This window comes from Somniosus microcephalus, chromosome 18 (genome assembly GCF_052327205.1).
Source record: "Somniosus microcephalus isolate GS21.2 chromosome 18, FLI_Smic_1.0, whole genome shotgun sequence".
Classification (NCBI taxonomy): domain Eukaryota; kingdom Metazoa; phylum Chordata; class Chondrichthyes; order Squaliformes; family Somniosidae; genus Somniosus; species Somniosus microcephalus.
Genome location: NC_141004.1, coordinates 69228917 through 69246402, shown reverse-complemented (window position 1 = coordinate 69246402; position 17486 = coordinate 69228917). Strand labels below are relative to the sequence as shown.

The 17486-nt window shown below is 44.9% G+C and overlaps 1 protein-coding gene across 2 annotated transcripts in view; it reads left to right on the top strand.

Moving 5' to 3' along the window:
- The window catches only part of LOC147105352 (uncharacterized), a 47179-nt gene extending 30134 nt beyond the window's left edge, over positions 1 to 17045 (top strand). For both annotated transcript variants that reach the window (XM_086011635.1, XM_086011634.1), the window contains one exon: positions 15226 to 17045. In XM_086011635.1, coding sequence (XP_085867761.1) covers positions 15226 to 15455 — 230 coding nt within the window. In that variant the 3' untranslated portion in view covers positions 15456 to 17045. The remainder of the gene's footprint in view (positions 1 to 15225) is intronic.
- Positions 17046 to 17486: the final 441 nt, after the last annotated feature.

Sequence of the window (17486 nt, the reverse complement as noted above, 5' to 3'; positions counted from 1 at the left end):
AAATAGAAATAAGTCAAAGCTAAAAGCATTATATCTGAATGCACGAAGCATTCGTAACAAAATAGATGAATTAATAGCGCAGATAGAAATTAACAGGTTTGATCTAATAGCCATAACGGAGACGTGGTTGCAAAGTGGTCAAGGTTGGGAACTAAATATTCCAGGATACTTAACTTTTAGAAGAGATAGACAAAATGGAAAAGGAGGAGGAGTAGCCCTGATAATAATGGATGGGATAAAGACAGTCGAGAGAAAGGATCTTAGCTCCGAAAATCAAGAAGTCGAATCAGTTTGGGTGGAGCTAGCAAACAGCAAGGGGCAGAAAACATTGGTGGGAGTTGTTTATAGGCCCCCAAACAGTAGTTGTAATGTAGGGCAGAGTATAAATCAGAAAATTAGAGGCGCATGTAACAAGGGTAATACATTAATCATGGGGGACTTCAATTTACATATAGACTGGGCAAACCAAATTTGCAGTAATAGTGTGGAGGTTGAATTCATGGAATGTATACAAGATAGTTTTCGAGATCAGTATGTTAAGGAACGAACTAGGGAACAGGCTATTTTAGATCTAGTATTGTGCAATGAGAAAGGGTTAATTAATAACCTTGTAGTAAAGGGGCCTTTAGGGAAGAGTGACCATAATATGATAGAATTTTATATTGAGTTTGAAAGTGATTTCGTTAAATCCGAAACTGGGGTCTTAAATCTAAACAAAGCAAACTACGTAGGTATGAGGAGCGAGTTGGTTACAGTAGATTGGGAAACTACATTAAAAGGTATGACGGTAGAGAAGCAATGGCTAACATTTAAAGAATTAATACATAATTTACAACGAATATACATTCCTTTAAGGCAAAAAAAACCCACAGGAAAAGTGGTCCAACCGTGGCTAATAAGAGAAGTTAAAGATAGTATTAGATCAAAGGAAGTGGCTTATAATGTTGCCAAAAAGTGTAGTAAGCCTGAGGATTGGGAGGATTTTAGAATTCAGCAGAGGACCAAGAAATTGATAAAAGAAAGGGAAAATGGAATATGAGAGTAAACTAGCGAGAGACATAAAAACAGACTGTATAAGCTTCTATATGTATGTAAAAAGGAAAAGATTAGCGAAAGTAAATGTGGGTCCCTTACAGGCTGAGACAGGAGAAATTACAATGCAGAATAAGGAAATGGCAGAGAAATTAAACATATACTTTGTGTCTGTCTTCACGGAAGAAGACGCAAACAACTTCCTGGAAATAGTAGAGAACCAATGCTCTAGCGAGAATGAGGAACTGAAAGTTTAGTAAAAAAATAGTACTGGAGAAGTTAATGGGACTGAAAGCCAATAAATCTCCTGGACCTGATGGCCTGCATCCTAGGGTTTTGTAAGAGGTGGCTATAGGGATAGTGGATGCATTGGTTGTCATTTTCTAAAATTCCATAGATTCTAGAATGGTTCTAGTGGATTGGAAGGTGGCAAATGTAACCTCATTATTTTAAGAAAGGAGGGAGAGAGAAAACGGGGAACTACAGACCAGTTAGCCTGACATCAGTAGCAGAGAAAATGCTAGAATCCATTATTAAGGACATGGTAACAGGGCACTTAGAAAATAATAATAGGATTGGGCAGAGTCAACACAGATTTATGAAAGGGAAATCGTGTTTGACAAATCTGTTAGAGTTTTTGAGGTTGTAACGAGCAGAATAGATAAGGGGGAACCAGGGGATGTGGTGTATTTGGATTTTCAGAAGGCATTCGATAAGGTGCCACACAAGAGGTTATTAAACAAAATTAGGGCTCATGGGATTGGGGGTAATATACTAGTATGGATTGAGGATTGGTTAATGGACAAAAAACAGAGAGTAGGAATAAACGGGTCATTTTCGGGTTGGCAGGCTGTAACTAGATGGGGTATTGCAAGGATCAGTGCTTGGGCCTCAGCTATTCACAATCTACATCAATGATTTGGATGAGGGGACCAAATGTAATATATCCAAATTTGCTGATGATATAAAGCTGGGTGGAAATGTAAGTTGTGAGGAGGATGCAAGGAGGCTGCAAGGGGATATAGACAAGCTAAGTGAGTGGGCAAGAACATGGCAAATGGAATATAACGTGGAGAAATGTGAAGTTATCCACTTTGGTAGGAAAAATAGAAAAGCAGAGTATTTTTTAAATGGTGAGAGATTGGGAAATGTTGGTGTTCAGAGGGACCTGGGTGTCCTTGTACACGAATCATTGCAAGTTAACATGCAGGTACAGCAAGCAATTAGGAAAGCAAATGGTATGTTGACCTTTATTACAATATTGTATATGAGTAAATACTTCTTTCTGCAATTATATAGGGCCCTGGTGAGACCACACCTGGTGTATTGTGTACAGTTTTGGTCTCCTTACCTAAAGAAGTATATACTTGCCATAGAGGGAGTACAACAAAGGTTCACCAGACTGGATCCTGGGATGGGGAAACATAGAAACATAGAAGATAGGAGCAGGAGTAGGCCATTCGGCCCCTTGAGCCTGTTCCACCATTTAATGAGATCATGGCTGATCATCCAAATTCAGTACCCTGTCCCTGCTTTCCCCCATATTCCTTGATCCCTTTAGCCTTAAGGAATATATCTAACTCCTTCTTGAATATATTTAATGAATTGGCCTCAACAGCCTTCTGTGGTAGAGAATTCCACAGGTTCACCACTCTCTGGGTGAAGAAATTCCTCCTCATCTCAGTCCTAAAGAGCTTACCCCTTATCCTTAGACTGTGACCCCTGGTTCTGGACTCCTCCACCATCAGGAACATCCTTCCTGCATCTAGTCTGTCTAGTTCTGTTAGAACTTTATAAGTTTCAATGAGATCCCCTCTCATTCTTCTAAACTCTAGCGAATACAAGCCCAATCAACCCAATCTCTCTTCATACGTCATTCCTGCCATCCCAGGTATCAGTCTGGTGAATCTTCGCTGCACTCCCTCCATGGCAAGAACATCCTTCCTCAGATAAGGCTACCAAAATTGCACACAATACTCAAGGTGTGGTCTCACCAAGGCCCTGTACAACTGCAGCAAGACATCCTTGCTCCTGTACTCGACTCCTCTCGCTATGAAGGCCAACATACCAATTGCCTTCTAACCGCCTGCTGCACCTGCATGCTTACCTTCAGCGACTGGTGCACAAGGACACCCAGGTCTCGTTGTACTTCCCCTTTTCCCAATCTATTGCTGTTCAGATAATAATCTGCCTTCCTGTTTTTGCCACCAAAGTGGATAACCTCACATTCATCCACATTATACTGCATCTGGCATTCATCTGCCCAATCACCCAGCCTGTCCAAATCATCCTGGAGTTTCTCGGCATCCTCCTCACAGCACACACGCCCACCCAGCTTTGTGTTGTCTGCAAACGTGGAGATAATACATCTAGTTCCCTCGTCTAGATCATTAATACATATTGTGAATAACTGGGGTCCTAGCATCGATCCCTGCGGTACTCCACTAGCCACTGCCTGCCACTTGGAAAAAGACCCGTTTATTCCAACTCTTTGCTTCCTGTCTGCCAACCAGTTCTCTATCCAAGTCAGTAGCTTACCCCCAATCCCATGTGCTTTAACTTTACATGCTAATCTCTTATGCGGGACCCTATCGAAAGCCTTCTGAAAGTCCAAATACACCACATCCACTGGTTCTCCCTTATCTATTCTATCAGTTACATCCTCAAAAAATTCCAGTAGATTAGTCAAGCACGATTTACCTTTTGTAAATCTATGTTGACTTTGTCTGATCCTGCCACTGTTTTCCAAGTGCTGTGCTATTACATCTTTTATAATGGACTCTAGCATTTCCCCCACTACCGATGTCAGGCTTACCGGTCTATAATTCCCCGTTTTCTCTCTACCACCTTTTTTAAATAGTGGGGTTACATTAGCTACCCGCCAATCCATGGGAACTGTGCCAGAGTCTATGGAATTTTGGAAGATGACCAGCAATGCCTCTATTATTTCTAGGGCCATTTCCTTAAGTACCCTAGGATGTAGATTATCAGGCCCTAAGGGATTTATCGGCCTTCAATCCCATCAATTTACCTACAAGTACTGATTTCATTCAGTTCCTCCCTCTCATTAGACTCTATGTTCCCTGACATCTCTGGGAGGTTATTTGTGTCCTCCTTTGTAAAGACAGTACCAAAGTATATATTTAATTGGTCAGCCATTTCTTTGTTCCCCATTATAAATTCCCCTGATTCTGACTGCAAGGGACCTACGCTTGACCTCACCAATCTTTTTTTCTTCACATATCTATAGAAGCTGTTACAGTCAGTTTTTATGTTCCCTGAAAGCTTACTCTCATACTCTATTTTCCCCCTCTTAATTAATCCCTTTGTCCTCCTTTGCTGAATCCTAAACTGCTCCCAATCCTCAGGTTTGCTGCTTTTTCTGGACAATTTATATGTCCTCTCCTTGGATCATATGCTATCCTTAATTTCCCTTGTTAGCCACGGTTGAGTCACCTTTTTTGTTTTATTTTTATGCCATACAGGGATGAACAAATTCTGTAGTTCATCCATGCGATCTTTAAATGTTTGCCATTGCCTATCCACCGTCAACCCTTTAAGTAACATTCCCCAATCCATCCTAGCCAACTTGCGCCTCATACCATCATAGTTTCCTTAATTTAAATTCAGGACCCTAGTCTCTGAGTCAACTACTTCACTTTCCATCTTAATGAAGAATTCTATCATATTATGATCGCTCCACCCCAAGGGGCCTTGCACAACAAGATTGCTAAATAATCCTTTCTCATTAAATAATACGCAGTCTAAGGTGGCCTGACCTCTAGTTGGTTCCTCGGCATATTGGTGCAGGAAACCATCCCGTATACACTCTAGGATTGTCCTATGAGGAGAGATTGAGAATTCTGGGCCTACATTCTCTAGAGTTTCGAAGAATGAGAGGTGAGCTCATTGAAACATACAAAATTCTTACAGGGCTTGACAGGGTAGATGCAGGGAGGATGTTCCCCCTGGCTGGGGAGTCTCGAACCAGGGGTCACAGTCTCAGAATAAGGGGTCGGCCATTTAGGACTGAGAGGAGGAGGAATTTCTTCACTCAGAGGATGGTGAATCTTTGGAATTCTCTATCCCAGAGGGCTGTGGAGGATTCAAGACAGAGATCGATAGATTTTTGAATGTTATGGAAATCAAAGGATATGGGGATAGTGCGGGAAAGTGGAGATGAGGCTGAAGATCAGCCATGAGCTTATTGAATGGCGGAGCAGGCTCGAAGGGCCAAATGGCCGACTCCTGCTCCTATTTCTTATGTTCTTATATGCGCAGAAGTGGATCGGGTGCACATGCGCAGCTCCAGGATACCGAGCACATGCGCAAAAGGCCACAAAAATATTCATGCAAATAATCAGAGCGGACATTTAAAGCAGCTTTGCACACATCCCAGTTGAAGGGTGTTGTAGGAGAGAAAAAGGTGTTTGGGAGAGCTAGAAATTGCTGCATATCACTGAGATTTGTGTGGGTCATGGAGTCACACAGACAGAAGGCTGCGCCATGATTCCCTGATGCCTCCCTGGAAGTACTGGTCCAGGGAGTCAGAGCACGCAGGGAGGTCCTCTTCCCTGTGGATGGCCGCAAATGATCAGCCAGAGACACCAAGAGGGCATGGCTGGACATCACGGAGGAGGTCAGTAGCAGGGATGTCATGAGGCGGTCCTGGATCCAGTTGTCAAACGCCTTCCTAAAATCCATGTAGACAACACCCATTGCATTTCCTTCATCGATCTTCCCTGTTACTTCATCAACAAATTCAATTAGATAAGGCACCCTTTCTTGAACAATGGTGACACATTTGCCACTTTCCAGTCCTCAGGCACCTCCCCCGCATCTAGGGAAGATTGGAAAATTACAGCAAGCCCTTCCGCTATCTCCTCCCCCAATTCCCTTAGCAATCTGGGATGCAAGCTATCTGGACCAGGTGACTTATCCACTCTAAGCATACCCAGCCTTTCTAGTACATCCTTTCTATCAATTTTCATCCCTTCCATTGCTTCTACCTTTTCCACTGCTACCAATATGTTGTCAGCATCCACCTCCTTAGTAAACACAGATACAAAGTACTCTTTGAGCATTCTAGCCTTGCCCTGCGCCTCTAAGCATATAGGGGGAAAAATTCGGTATCGCCCCATTTGGGGCGCCGTTATTGGCCGTGCGCAAAGTTTAGCGCCTGGCACTAATTATCGCCTCTGACAGCAAACTTGGCTTTTATCGGCCCTGGAGGTGATTGGAGCAATAAATCAGGCGCTTCACACCTGTCTTAAGGCGCAAGCGCTGAGGAGTGAGGCGCTACCTCAGAGTGCTGGTGAAGCAAGGAAGGGCAAATCAAAATAAACCTGCATAGTGCTGCTTCGTACTCAAAACTCCTTCACACAGCGTTGAATCTCTCCAGAAGTCTCTCTCTCAGACTGCGTGGTGCAAAAATGTCACCGACAAAAAAAGACAGGACGCGGTCGCCTTTAAATAGCGCTCCCCTAGTCCCTTTCTGACAGCATAACGCTCCCCTCAATCTGTCATTGCTAGCAGCAGGCGGTAAGTCAGGGGCACCACTCAATATCCAGTCCGGGGCACTAACGGGGCGTTGCGCACTCGACTGACGTCACAATCTGCCGGCGCAGGAGATTGTGGCGGTAGTGTTTAGCGCCGCCGCAAAATGCCTAGTTAATTTCGCGAGCAGCACAAACAGCGCCGCGCCCGGGCGTTAGTTGCTTTGTGCCCCATTAGCGCCCTCTTAAAGCGCTAACGGGAGGCGCAAACAACTGAATTCTTCCCCCTATAGCTCTTGCATATCTCTGTGATTTCCCTGCAGATTTGCTCCTCTACCTCCCTCTCACTATTTGGAGGCCTATAGAATACCCCCAATAGTGTGATCATATCCTTTTTGCTCCTCAACTCTAATCAAATGGATTCTGTCCTTGTCCCCTCAAGAACATCTTCCCTTTCCAACACTACAATGTCTTCCTTAATCAGCACTGCCACCTCACATCCCTTTTTTCCTTCCCTATCTTTTCTGAACACCTTGTACCCTTGAATACTAAGTGCCCAGTCCTCACCATTTTTAAACCTTGTTTCATTTATTGACACAACATCACATTGGCACATGGTTAATTGTGCTTGTAGCTCACCAACATTATTCACCACACTTTGTGCATTTACGTACATGCATTCTAAACCCATTTTTCGTAGTCTTTCTTAGTCTGCTCCTATCTAATATGGTTCTACTTCCGCCTCTAGTACTATCTTCTCTAGTACTATCCAACCCACTCACTCTTTTATGCACCTTATTCCTCTTTTCTACTCCTATATGCTCGTGCCCATCCCCCTGCCAAGCTAGTTTAATCCCTCCCCAACAGCACTAGCAAACCTCCCCACGAAAATATTGGTCCCGGTTCTGTTGAGGTGTAACCCGTCTGGCTTGTACAGGTCCCAACTTCCCCAGAAACGGTCCCAATGCCTCAGAAAACTAAAGCCCTCCCTCCTGTACCATCTCTCCAGCCAAGCATTCATCTGTCTATCCTCCTATTCCGGAGATTACTACCTTTGGGTTCCTGCTTTTTAATCTCTCTCCTAGCTCCCTAAACTCTGCCTGCAGGACCTCATCCCTCTTTCTGCCTATGTCATTGGTACCAATATGCACAATGACCTCTGGCTGTTCACCCTCCCCCCTCAGAGTGTCCTGCAGCCACTCAGTGACATCCTTGACCCTGGCACCAGGGAAGTAACATACCATCTAGGAGGCACGTCTGCGGCTGCAGAAACGCCTGTCTGCTCCCCTAACTATCGAATCCCCTATCACTATTTCTCTTCCACTCTTTTTCCTCCCCCCCCCCACCCCGTGCAGCTGAGCCACCCGTGGTGCCATGGATTTGTCTCTGGCTGCACTCCCCAGAGGAACCATCGCTCCCACTAGTACTCAGAACAGAATACTGGTTGGAGAGCGAGATGCACTCGTCTCCAAGCAGCCAGCTGGTAAATCTGTTTGGGCGTGCGACGAGCTGAGGGAGGTGTATTGATTTCTTTGTGGGTTCAAAGACGAGACATTTATGAAAGAGAATGAGTTTTAATCTAAAGTCTGTTCAACTCTTTATACAGCATTTCAGGCGACACCCTGCTAGTCTGCATCTAGAACGAAATTGAAACTAAAAAACCAACTGCCTTGCTTCTCTCGGTCACATGCCCTCTGCTGGTCAGGCACAAGCAATCAATACATGCAACCATGCTATTAAGGCATCATAATCGAACAGGCAAATACCATCTCTGTTTGCTGATATCATTACATCTCCTTTTCTTAAAACAAAAGTATTTTACTTTTAACTAACAACATGTTTTCTTTGTATTAATCTGCATTTTAACTGTAACACTTAATGAACTTACATTATCATTATCATGATCAAGGTTTTTTAACCTTGCTTTGTGTGTTCACATGAAATATGTCAATACACTAGAACTTGAAGAAAGAATAAGATAACATTACTTCCTTCTATAACAATAGTCCTTAAATTTGCTCAATGAGTCTCTCAGGAGGCTTCACGTGTCTTGAGGATTTTCTGATTGATTGTCCTTGAATCTGAGTTGTTGCCTCAGATGATTGGTTCTCAGCTGTGTGATCAGGTTGTTCAACAGTATCAGTCTCTTGACCTGCTGTGGCTGGTCCCATGAGAAGATCTCGATGATTTCTTCTCAGAACAGCACCCTCATCTGTCTGAATGGTGTATGATCTTGGTTGAACTTCACTCAGGACAGTTCCCTTCTGAGTCCATGTGTTTGTTTTGTCTTTGAACCTTACTTGGTCACCAGTGTGGAGTTCAGGTAGGTTTTGTGTTCCTCTGTCATAGTAGTACTTTTGCTTTTCTTTCTGTTGTTCTTTGAACTTCCTCACTTTCTCCCCCTCTTTTGTTTTCAGGAGGTTCTCCGGGATGGGTAGGTTTGACCTTAGCCGACGTCCCATCAGGAGTTGGGCTGGTGACATACCACACTCGAGCGGCGTTGTGCGGTATACAAGCATGCTCTGGTAGAAGTCAGTTCCACTGTCTTTTGCCTTGTACAACAGTCTTTTCACTGTGTTTGCGGGCTCTCCTGGGTCAACAGCTCTGGACAATGTGTCTGCTGTATACATCAGCTTACCCGGTGTGTACGCAACATTCCGTTCATCATAGACTGTCTCTCCTTCGCTTTCCACAACGAGGACTCTCTTTACCAGGTTCAGTCTCTCACAGGCTTTTAAACCTATTATGGCTTGCACATCCTTTGGCACCACGATTAATGCTAGCGTGTGCTCTCTGTCCTTGTGTGTTACTTTGACAATGCATCTTCCTTTCACTGGTATATCAGTACCTGAGTATCCTGTCACTTTCACTTTTATTCCATATATCTTTGGTCTGGGTCTAATTTTCTTAAAATCAGTCTCTGATATCACATTAACTTGTGCTCCAGTATCCAATTTAAATGGAATGTGTATGTCATTCACTTTTAGTGTCAACATCCAGTCTCTTTCTTCTTGTTTGTTTTCAGACACAACATCTACATAGAACTCCTCTATGTTGCTTTCATCTACTGCATGGACCTTGCTTTGTTGCACTTGGTTCTTACAGCAACGGGCATAATGGTTGTTTTTCACAGAATCACAGAATCACAGAAACCCCACAGTGCAGATAGAGGCCATTTCGGCCCATCGAGCCTGCACCGACACATATCCCACCCGATCCCCGTAACCCCTACACCAACAGTTATCCCACCCTATCCCCGTAACCCCACGTATTTAATCCCCCTAACACTAAGGGTCAATTTATCATAGCCAATCAACCTAACCTGCACATCTTTGGACTGTGGGAGGAAACCGGAGCACCCAGAGTAAACCCACGCAAACACGGGGAGAATGTGCAAACTCCACACAGACAGTCGCCCGAGGCCAGATTCGAACCCGGGTCCCTGGCGCTGTGAGGCAACAGTGCTAACCACTATGCCACTATTGCATTTTTTACCATATGCTGGACACTCTTTTGGTGGATGCTGTGTACCGCATCGACTACATGTCTTTCGATTATCCCTTTCATTTTTGTTCGCTGGCCACGCCTCTTTTTTCACATTGGTGCTCTTTTTGTTAACCGGTTTGTGTCCGTTCATTCTCACTGCATCCACGTTGCAGCTATTGTCACTGAACAGCTCCTTTGCCTGCAACTTCACAGTCTCTGTAGCCCTACACAGTGCTATGGCTTTTCCCAGGTCTAGATCTTGCTCTCTTAGCAGTCTTTCCCTTAGACCATTATTCGGAATACCACACACCAGTCTGTCTTTTATCAGTGAGTCTGTCAGTCCCCCAAATTCACACGATTTGCTTCTGTTTCTCAGTTCAGTCACATACTGATCAATAGTCTCACCCGTTTTCTGAACACGTGAAAAATCTGTGCCTCTCAAACGTCATGTTACGTTTAGGTATGCAGTAGGCCTCAAACTGTTCCATTATTTTATCTAGCTTCATTTTGTCTCCATTAGCAGCGAATGTGAAGTTATTATACACCTCCAGCGCTTCATCACCCACGACATGTAAGAACAGTGACGATTTCCTTTTATTACTTTTCTCGTCAGCTCCAATTGCTGATAAATACAACCCCACACGTTGTTTGAACCTTCTCCAATTTTCAGCCACATTACCTGTCAACTGAAGCGTCGCCGGTGGGTGTAAACCTTCCATTTTTTCACTTCGTTAGCTATTCTCTAATGGTAAGCAACGATGTTCTCTTGTGGCTTGCTAATTTGTGGAGAGCTGATTTAACTTCAGATATTTTCTCTTCATCTCTTTCAATCACCTCTGACACCATGTATTGATTTCTTTGTGGGTTCAAAGACGAGACATTTATGAAAGAGAATGAGTTTTAATCTAAAGTCTGTTCAACTCTTTATACAGCATTTCAGGAGACATCCTGCTAGTCTGCATCTAGAATGAAACTGAAACTAAAAAACCAACTGCCTTGCTTCTCTCGGTCACATGCCCTCTGCTGGTCAGGCACAAGCAATCAATACATGCAACCATGCTATTAAGGCATCATAATCGAACAGGCAAATACCATCTCTATTTGCTGATATCATTACAGGAGGGTGGACTGGCGCAGCATGAAATAATCATGGAGGCTACCAGGGAATCTGGCGCACACATTCATGATGATCTTTTTATGGTTGTAGACGTGCTGCACATTGAGGGAGTGGAAGCCCTTGTGGTTCACAAATACTCCTGCGTGATGTGGGGTGCCCTGGTGGCCACATGTGTGCAGTCGATGACCCCTTGTGCCTGTGGGAAGCCAGCTAGAGCTGCAAAGCCGAGTGCCCGCTCAGTAACACTGGCTTCATCAGTGGCAAAGTTTACATAATTGGCTGACTTGTGAAACATGGTATCAGTCACCTGGGTGATGCACCTGTGGGTGGCTGACTGCGAGATTCTGCAAATGTCTGCTGCAGATCCTGGAAGGAGCCTAAGGTGAAGAAGTTGAGGGCGGTAGTGACTTTGACAGCCACTGATAAGGCGTGTCCACCCGCTCCTCTGGGCAACAGGTCTTGTTCCAGCAATCTGCAAATGTCTGCGACGACCTGGCGCGATAGTCTGAGCATCCTGAAGCACTGCTGCTCAGTCATGTCCAGGAAGCTCATCCTCTACCTGTATACCCTGTGTTGGGGGTATCGCCTCCGGCACGGTGCAGCCCTGTACAGATGCACTCTGTCCTGTGGAGCATCAGGTCGTTGAGGAGAAGGCTGCTGTTGTGGTTGCTGCTGCAGTTGGTGAGGCTCATCTTGGTCCGATTCTGAGATCCAAGGTGAGACAGCATAAGCAGTACCCATGCTGATCTAATAGATGCCAGATGAAGTCCAGATCAGAGGCACAATCCTCCAATGTAGTGAGAGTGACTAGCAATGTGGTGAGAGTGGCTTCCAAGGTTACAGAAATGATCTGCAAACTACTAAAAGCTAAAGTTCTGCACAAAATGGTGTCAGCAAGAGCCTTTCCATTAGGCAAGGAAGCAAGGATAAGGTGTGAGTATTTATGTGCTTTTTCCAGCTGTCACTTAATGAACTCATACAATGGCCACTGAGGTTCCAAAGGTGAGTGAATCCCATGAGCAACAAGTTAAAGCCCAAATCTGAGGTTAAAAGGGCAGTTAAGGGTCTGAAAACGAGCAGTTAAGTACCTCAATGATTCACCAGCCTCTCCCGAGCGGATCCGTGGCTCACCTTGAAATGCGCCCGAGTCAAATGCGGATGTCAGTGGGATGACGCCCGGTTCCCGACACACTGTCAATTTCCGCGCTTTTAACCGCTGACCCGTTCCCAAACCTGCACACTCTCCAATGGGAAATTTCCAGCCACTGAGGGGGATTTTCCCACTGGAGACGAGATGGAGGCGGGTTTCAGTTTGGGTGGGTTTGAAACCCGCCTCCACTGATAGGTTTCAAAAATGTGCAATTTTCCCCTGATTGGCCACTTGATTTCAGAGGTGTGGGATGCCCTTGGTCACTTAGTGTTTTGGGACTGAAACTCGCCTCTGTTGACAGCACTTTTCCAGTCTGATTTTATGGCTTCTTGCTCCCTTGGCTCATTCCACAGCATTTCTGCGTCTCCTGCACCACCTCCAACATCTTTTGAGAAACCACTATGTCCAATTCCAAGGCAAGGGCCTACCCGAGGTTCTCGGATGAGGCGCTGCAAATGTTGTTGGAGGGGGGTGAGAGGTGCTCTTCCACTCATCTTGGAGGAAGAGGCCTGCCAAAGAAACCAAGGCTGTGTGGGTACAGCTGGCAAGGGATATAACCTCCAGATCTGTGTGCAGACTGGAAGACTGTTTCTGTGCATTGATGAAATGCCATCCCTGTTGGAAAGCATTAAAATGATTTGAAGCCAAAATGTTGGTGTTATGCCATCTGTTCTTTCGCCTTAGGCAGCTCCACATTGCGGGCACCATCACACTTGCATTGTCAGGTTGGTGGCCTGAGTAAAAGGAGGCCAGAGAGTCATGTCCATTGTCAAAGATGTCCTAGGATGGAGCAAAGGACATGTGCCAACTTGGGCAACCTATGCAAATCTGGCCATGATAAGTTCATCCCTTGCATCCCGGGCTGCCATGTGCTCGTGTGCTGCCGCTGCCGCTGGTCGATACACTGGTACTTTGACCTCTTCCTCCTCCTCCTCTTCCTCCAGATCCTCCTCCTCCTCCTCATCTGAGGTCCATGCAGAAAGAACACCAATGGTTCCCATGCTGCTTGTAGATGCCGCCTTTGGGGAAGCGCTCATTGCAAGCGGGGAGAGGGTCTTCCAAGGAGGTCCCACAGTTGATGGAGTCAAGCTGCAGCACCTCCGACTTCGGAAGGCCTTCTAAAAGTGCTCAGAGACCTTTTAAAGCCAAGGTCTGGCACCTGTAAGTAATCCTTGCTGCAATAAATGATGTCTTGTTAGACCTGCAGCAGTGAGGAGGCCACCCACGAGTCAACCTGGCAGGTTTACCTGGCGTGGTTTAGGAGGTGCATGGATCATGCCGAAAAGCTGGAAAAATCACGAGGGCCTCTCAAAATAGGCTTAGAGAGGCCCTTAATGAGCATTTAAGGATCTTTAATAGCGCAATGGCCAGCTGGAGGCGGGAGCATTTCCCGACCTCCAAAACCAGCACCGGCAAAGTCCTGCGGAGGCGGGTTCCAAACCCGACCTCTTTGATTCTGATTTTCCCGCCTTTCCCGCCTCCAAACCCGCCTCCTCCGACATCAGAAAATTGCCCCCATTGTGTCCAATTCTGGGACTTTAGGAACTTTAGGAAGGACGTGAAGGCATTGGAGAGAGTACAGAAGAGATTTACTAGAATCGTTCCAGGGATGAGGGATTTGGGTTACGTGGATAGACTGGAGAAGCTGGGGCTGTTCTCCTTAGAGCAGAGAAGGTTAAGAGGAGATTTGATAGAGGTGTTTAAAATCGTGAATGATTTAGATAGAGTCAATAAAGAGAAACTGTTTCCAGTGGCTGAAGAGTCGATAACAAGAGGGCACAGAATTAAGGTGATTGGCAAAAGAACCAGAGGCGACATGAGGAAAAACTTTTCTACACGAGTGGTTAGGATTTGGAAGGCACTGCCCGATAGGGTGGTGGATACAGATTCAATAACAGCCTTCAAAAGGGAATTGGATAAATACTTGAAGGAGAAAAAATTGCAGGGTTATGGGAAAGAGCGGGGAGTGGAACTAACTGGATTGCTCTTCGAATGAGCCGGCACAGACTCGATGGGCCAAATGGCCTCCTTCTGTGCTTTGGTATTCTATGACTCTATGGGGGAGAAATTCGGCATGTTAGCGCACACAGTTAGTGCCTGGCGGGGGCACTAACGGGGTGCTCAGGCAGTAGCGCTGCGGTGGGGCGAATCACGCGCCGCACGGCAAATTGGCCGGCCCTGTAGTGCCGACGATAACAGTTAGCGCTTCGGCACCTTTCGCTATGCAGATCGTGATGTCAGCGAGCATGCAACGCTCACTGGGCGCCCGCTCTCCCAACTTCAGTAGCGCCCACCACCTTATAGCCTCACGCTGACAGCGCCAGGGAGCAGAGGTGTGAACCAGCTCGCTGGCGGGGCGTTACTTAAAGGGATGCACCCCAGCTGTCAAGGAACTTCCATTCTAAAGGTCAGTTATGAGTGGCAGGGAGCACAGGATGTAACTGCAGCCAAATAAAGGCTGCTTAGTTCCCGGAGTGTTACGGGCTGTCAAAAGACTTTGCATTTCGCCGTTCTGCACTCCCCGAATCATTGGGGCTGGTGTGCAGATTCCAGTGACCCTCCCCTTTAATGGCTGGAAGGCGCCTTCGTCAATGCTCATTCCCGATTATTCGTTAGCTTGGTGCCTAACACCACTCACCTATGCCATTAGTGCCTGATTTAGCGCTCCCCTGCATTCTTTGAGCGCTGAATTTAGCGGGCAGCGAGATTGATTAGCCCCGGTGCTAAACTTCCAACTTCTCAAAAGTTAGCGCCCCAACCGGAGCAATACCGAATTTCTAGCCAGTGGGCCAATTGTTGGCATTAATGGGCAATATGTCTCTGGACCCTATTTTGAGTCTGTTACTGTCCCACTAATGCCGATTTCAGCAAGTTAAAATTGACCCCAATATTTTTTGCATGTAACACTGCTCCTGAGGTGTAAATGTCTGTTTTCTTTTATGTAGGAGGGAGTTACAATATTCCAGATGACACCTTGGTAATTTCAGGAGGTCTTTATGACGAATCGCGTGTTTATAATCCCAACATGACAGTTCTCGAAGAAGATGATGAGCTTCACGGTGAATATCCTGCATTTAGCTCCAAGTACAGCCAATTCAGACTGGAATTTTTACCGGAGGAAAGGGTAGCCACGGGTCAAGGACCTTCCTTTGGCACATTTCAACCAGAAACATAGGCTCATTATAACCTGCTACGCAAACTCTGATTACAGATTTACCCGTGTTTCACATCTAGGCTTTCATCAGCAATGAAATAAGTGAACAATAGGTAGATTTTCATACTTTGGCCCTAAGCTGTAATAACAGAACTTCCAAACTACGCATCTATCCTGTAGTGTGTGAGCCTCTGTATCTGCACCCCAGACTCCCAACAGATGCCTTGGGAATTTTAGAATAAATGTGCAAATCCTGTTTATATGACAACTATCATGTAAACATGTTCTAATTTGCAAAAAAAAATTGCAGTTGGCAAAAAGTCCTATTTTCCAGAATTTTGAAAAAGGACTAAAAATGTGGAACAGTGTTTCCTTCTCACTGTGCTCTTAATTTAAATCAATCTTCCCAGGGAAATCATTTCTCTTTTATTTACTTAGGAGGAAGATTTCCTCTGTGTGCTCTGTGTAGCAAAATAGTAAGTGTGTCCTTTACGAACATGTTTATGATTTTGCTGCCAATAAGACACAGAGGAAACTACCCATGTTTGTTTAACATGCTTTTGTTATAAACACTTTATAAAATCCTGTAATGTTTAGCAATACTTGTGTATGATATGAATGTATGTAACGCAATCACGTTACAATCCTTGCAATTTAACTGCCTTAAGAATTGTCTTCCAATACTTTACTTCCCTGGATTACAAAGAGATAGCTGAAAGCAAGTCTGATCACTGAGCTGCTCTCAGCTGTGTGTTTGTGCATATGTCCTAAAACGAGGCAGAATGGGAAATTGTCACTTGGGAGCTTGCAGCATCTATCCATGCCAACCTGTTCCCTCCACCGGCTACACAATGGCTCTCTGGTGGCTTTGGTCATGGTGGACGGAGGAGAAAGAATGACAAACTTAACTCGGGGACAGACACTATTTGCACAGATGGAAACAGTGACTATGCTGCCTTAAACAGTAAATTGTCTGTCTTAAAATAAGGATTAATTGATTCTGAAACTGTAAGTAGATTCATACCCATTATGAGTCCACATTAATTACACTTCTTATTGATGAGCCTACAAATAGACTTAACAATAGGTACAATACCTAGACTTCCAATGATACAGGAATATGGCAGGTTCCACTGGGGCCAGGTAACAATGATGTAATATTTATTATTATAAGAAGAAGGGTTGTAATTGGTGGTTATATCTTTCAGCACAATGTTTAAACATATCTCTGGGGTCTGAAATGGATTACAATCTATTTTAGAGTTAAATAGATTTATTTTTATAAATAATTTTATATCCTGACATGTTTATTAGTGGGTTTGTCCTGAATACTTGTTAAAGTTAAAACTTTCCCACAATCTAACACACACTTTTTCTTATTTTGTAGCTTTCTACTGTTTATCTTTAGCAGCTGATGTGTTCATCTGCATCCCAATTTACTAAAATAACATCTAATATTGCGCAGCAATAAGAGGGTAAATAAACTGTTATAAGTATCTGTGAGTGTTGGCCTGTACAATGCATTGGGAGAAGTCTTTGAGGTTGTATTTAATACAGGTTGGGAGATGGATGTATAGCTAATAAAGAACATGCCACTGCTCAAAACTTAAATATATTATGTATTATGTTCATTGCATCATCTTTGTTAGCTGCATGATCCTAATTCACAGGCTCTCTGTGCTCCTACCTGCTCTTGATTATTTAACTGATTATAACTGTCATACACCATAAAATCCGGGTTCTTACATAAAGCCTAAAAGATGTATCTGTGGCGGTACCACTGGTTGTCCCTTACATTGAGATATACATAATTCCCTTTAACTTACCTTACTGTATGTTTAACTTACCTTTTGGGGCCGTTGCCCTTTTAACTTACCTGTTGGGGCCATTGCCCCTTTAAGACGCGCCCTAGCGCACTGACGTCACGTCACGTATGACGTGATGTGCGTGCGCCAGCACAGCCCGGCCTAGCGTCTTCAGCCTCAACGGCCAGCCGACGGGAGCGACGCAATCTTCCGCTCCCGTGGCAAGCACTGGCACAGCCCAGCCTCC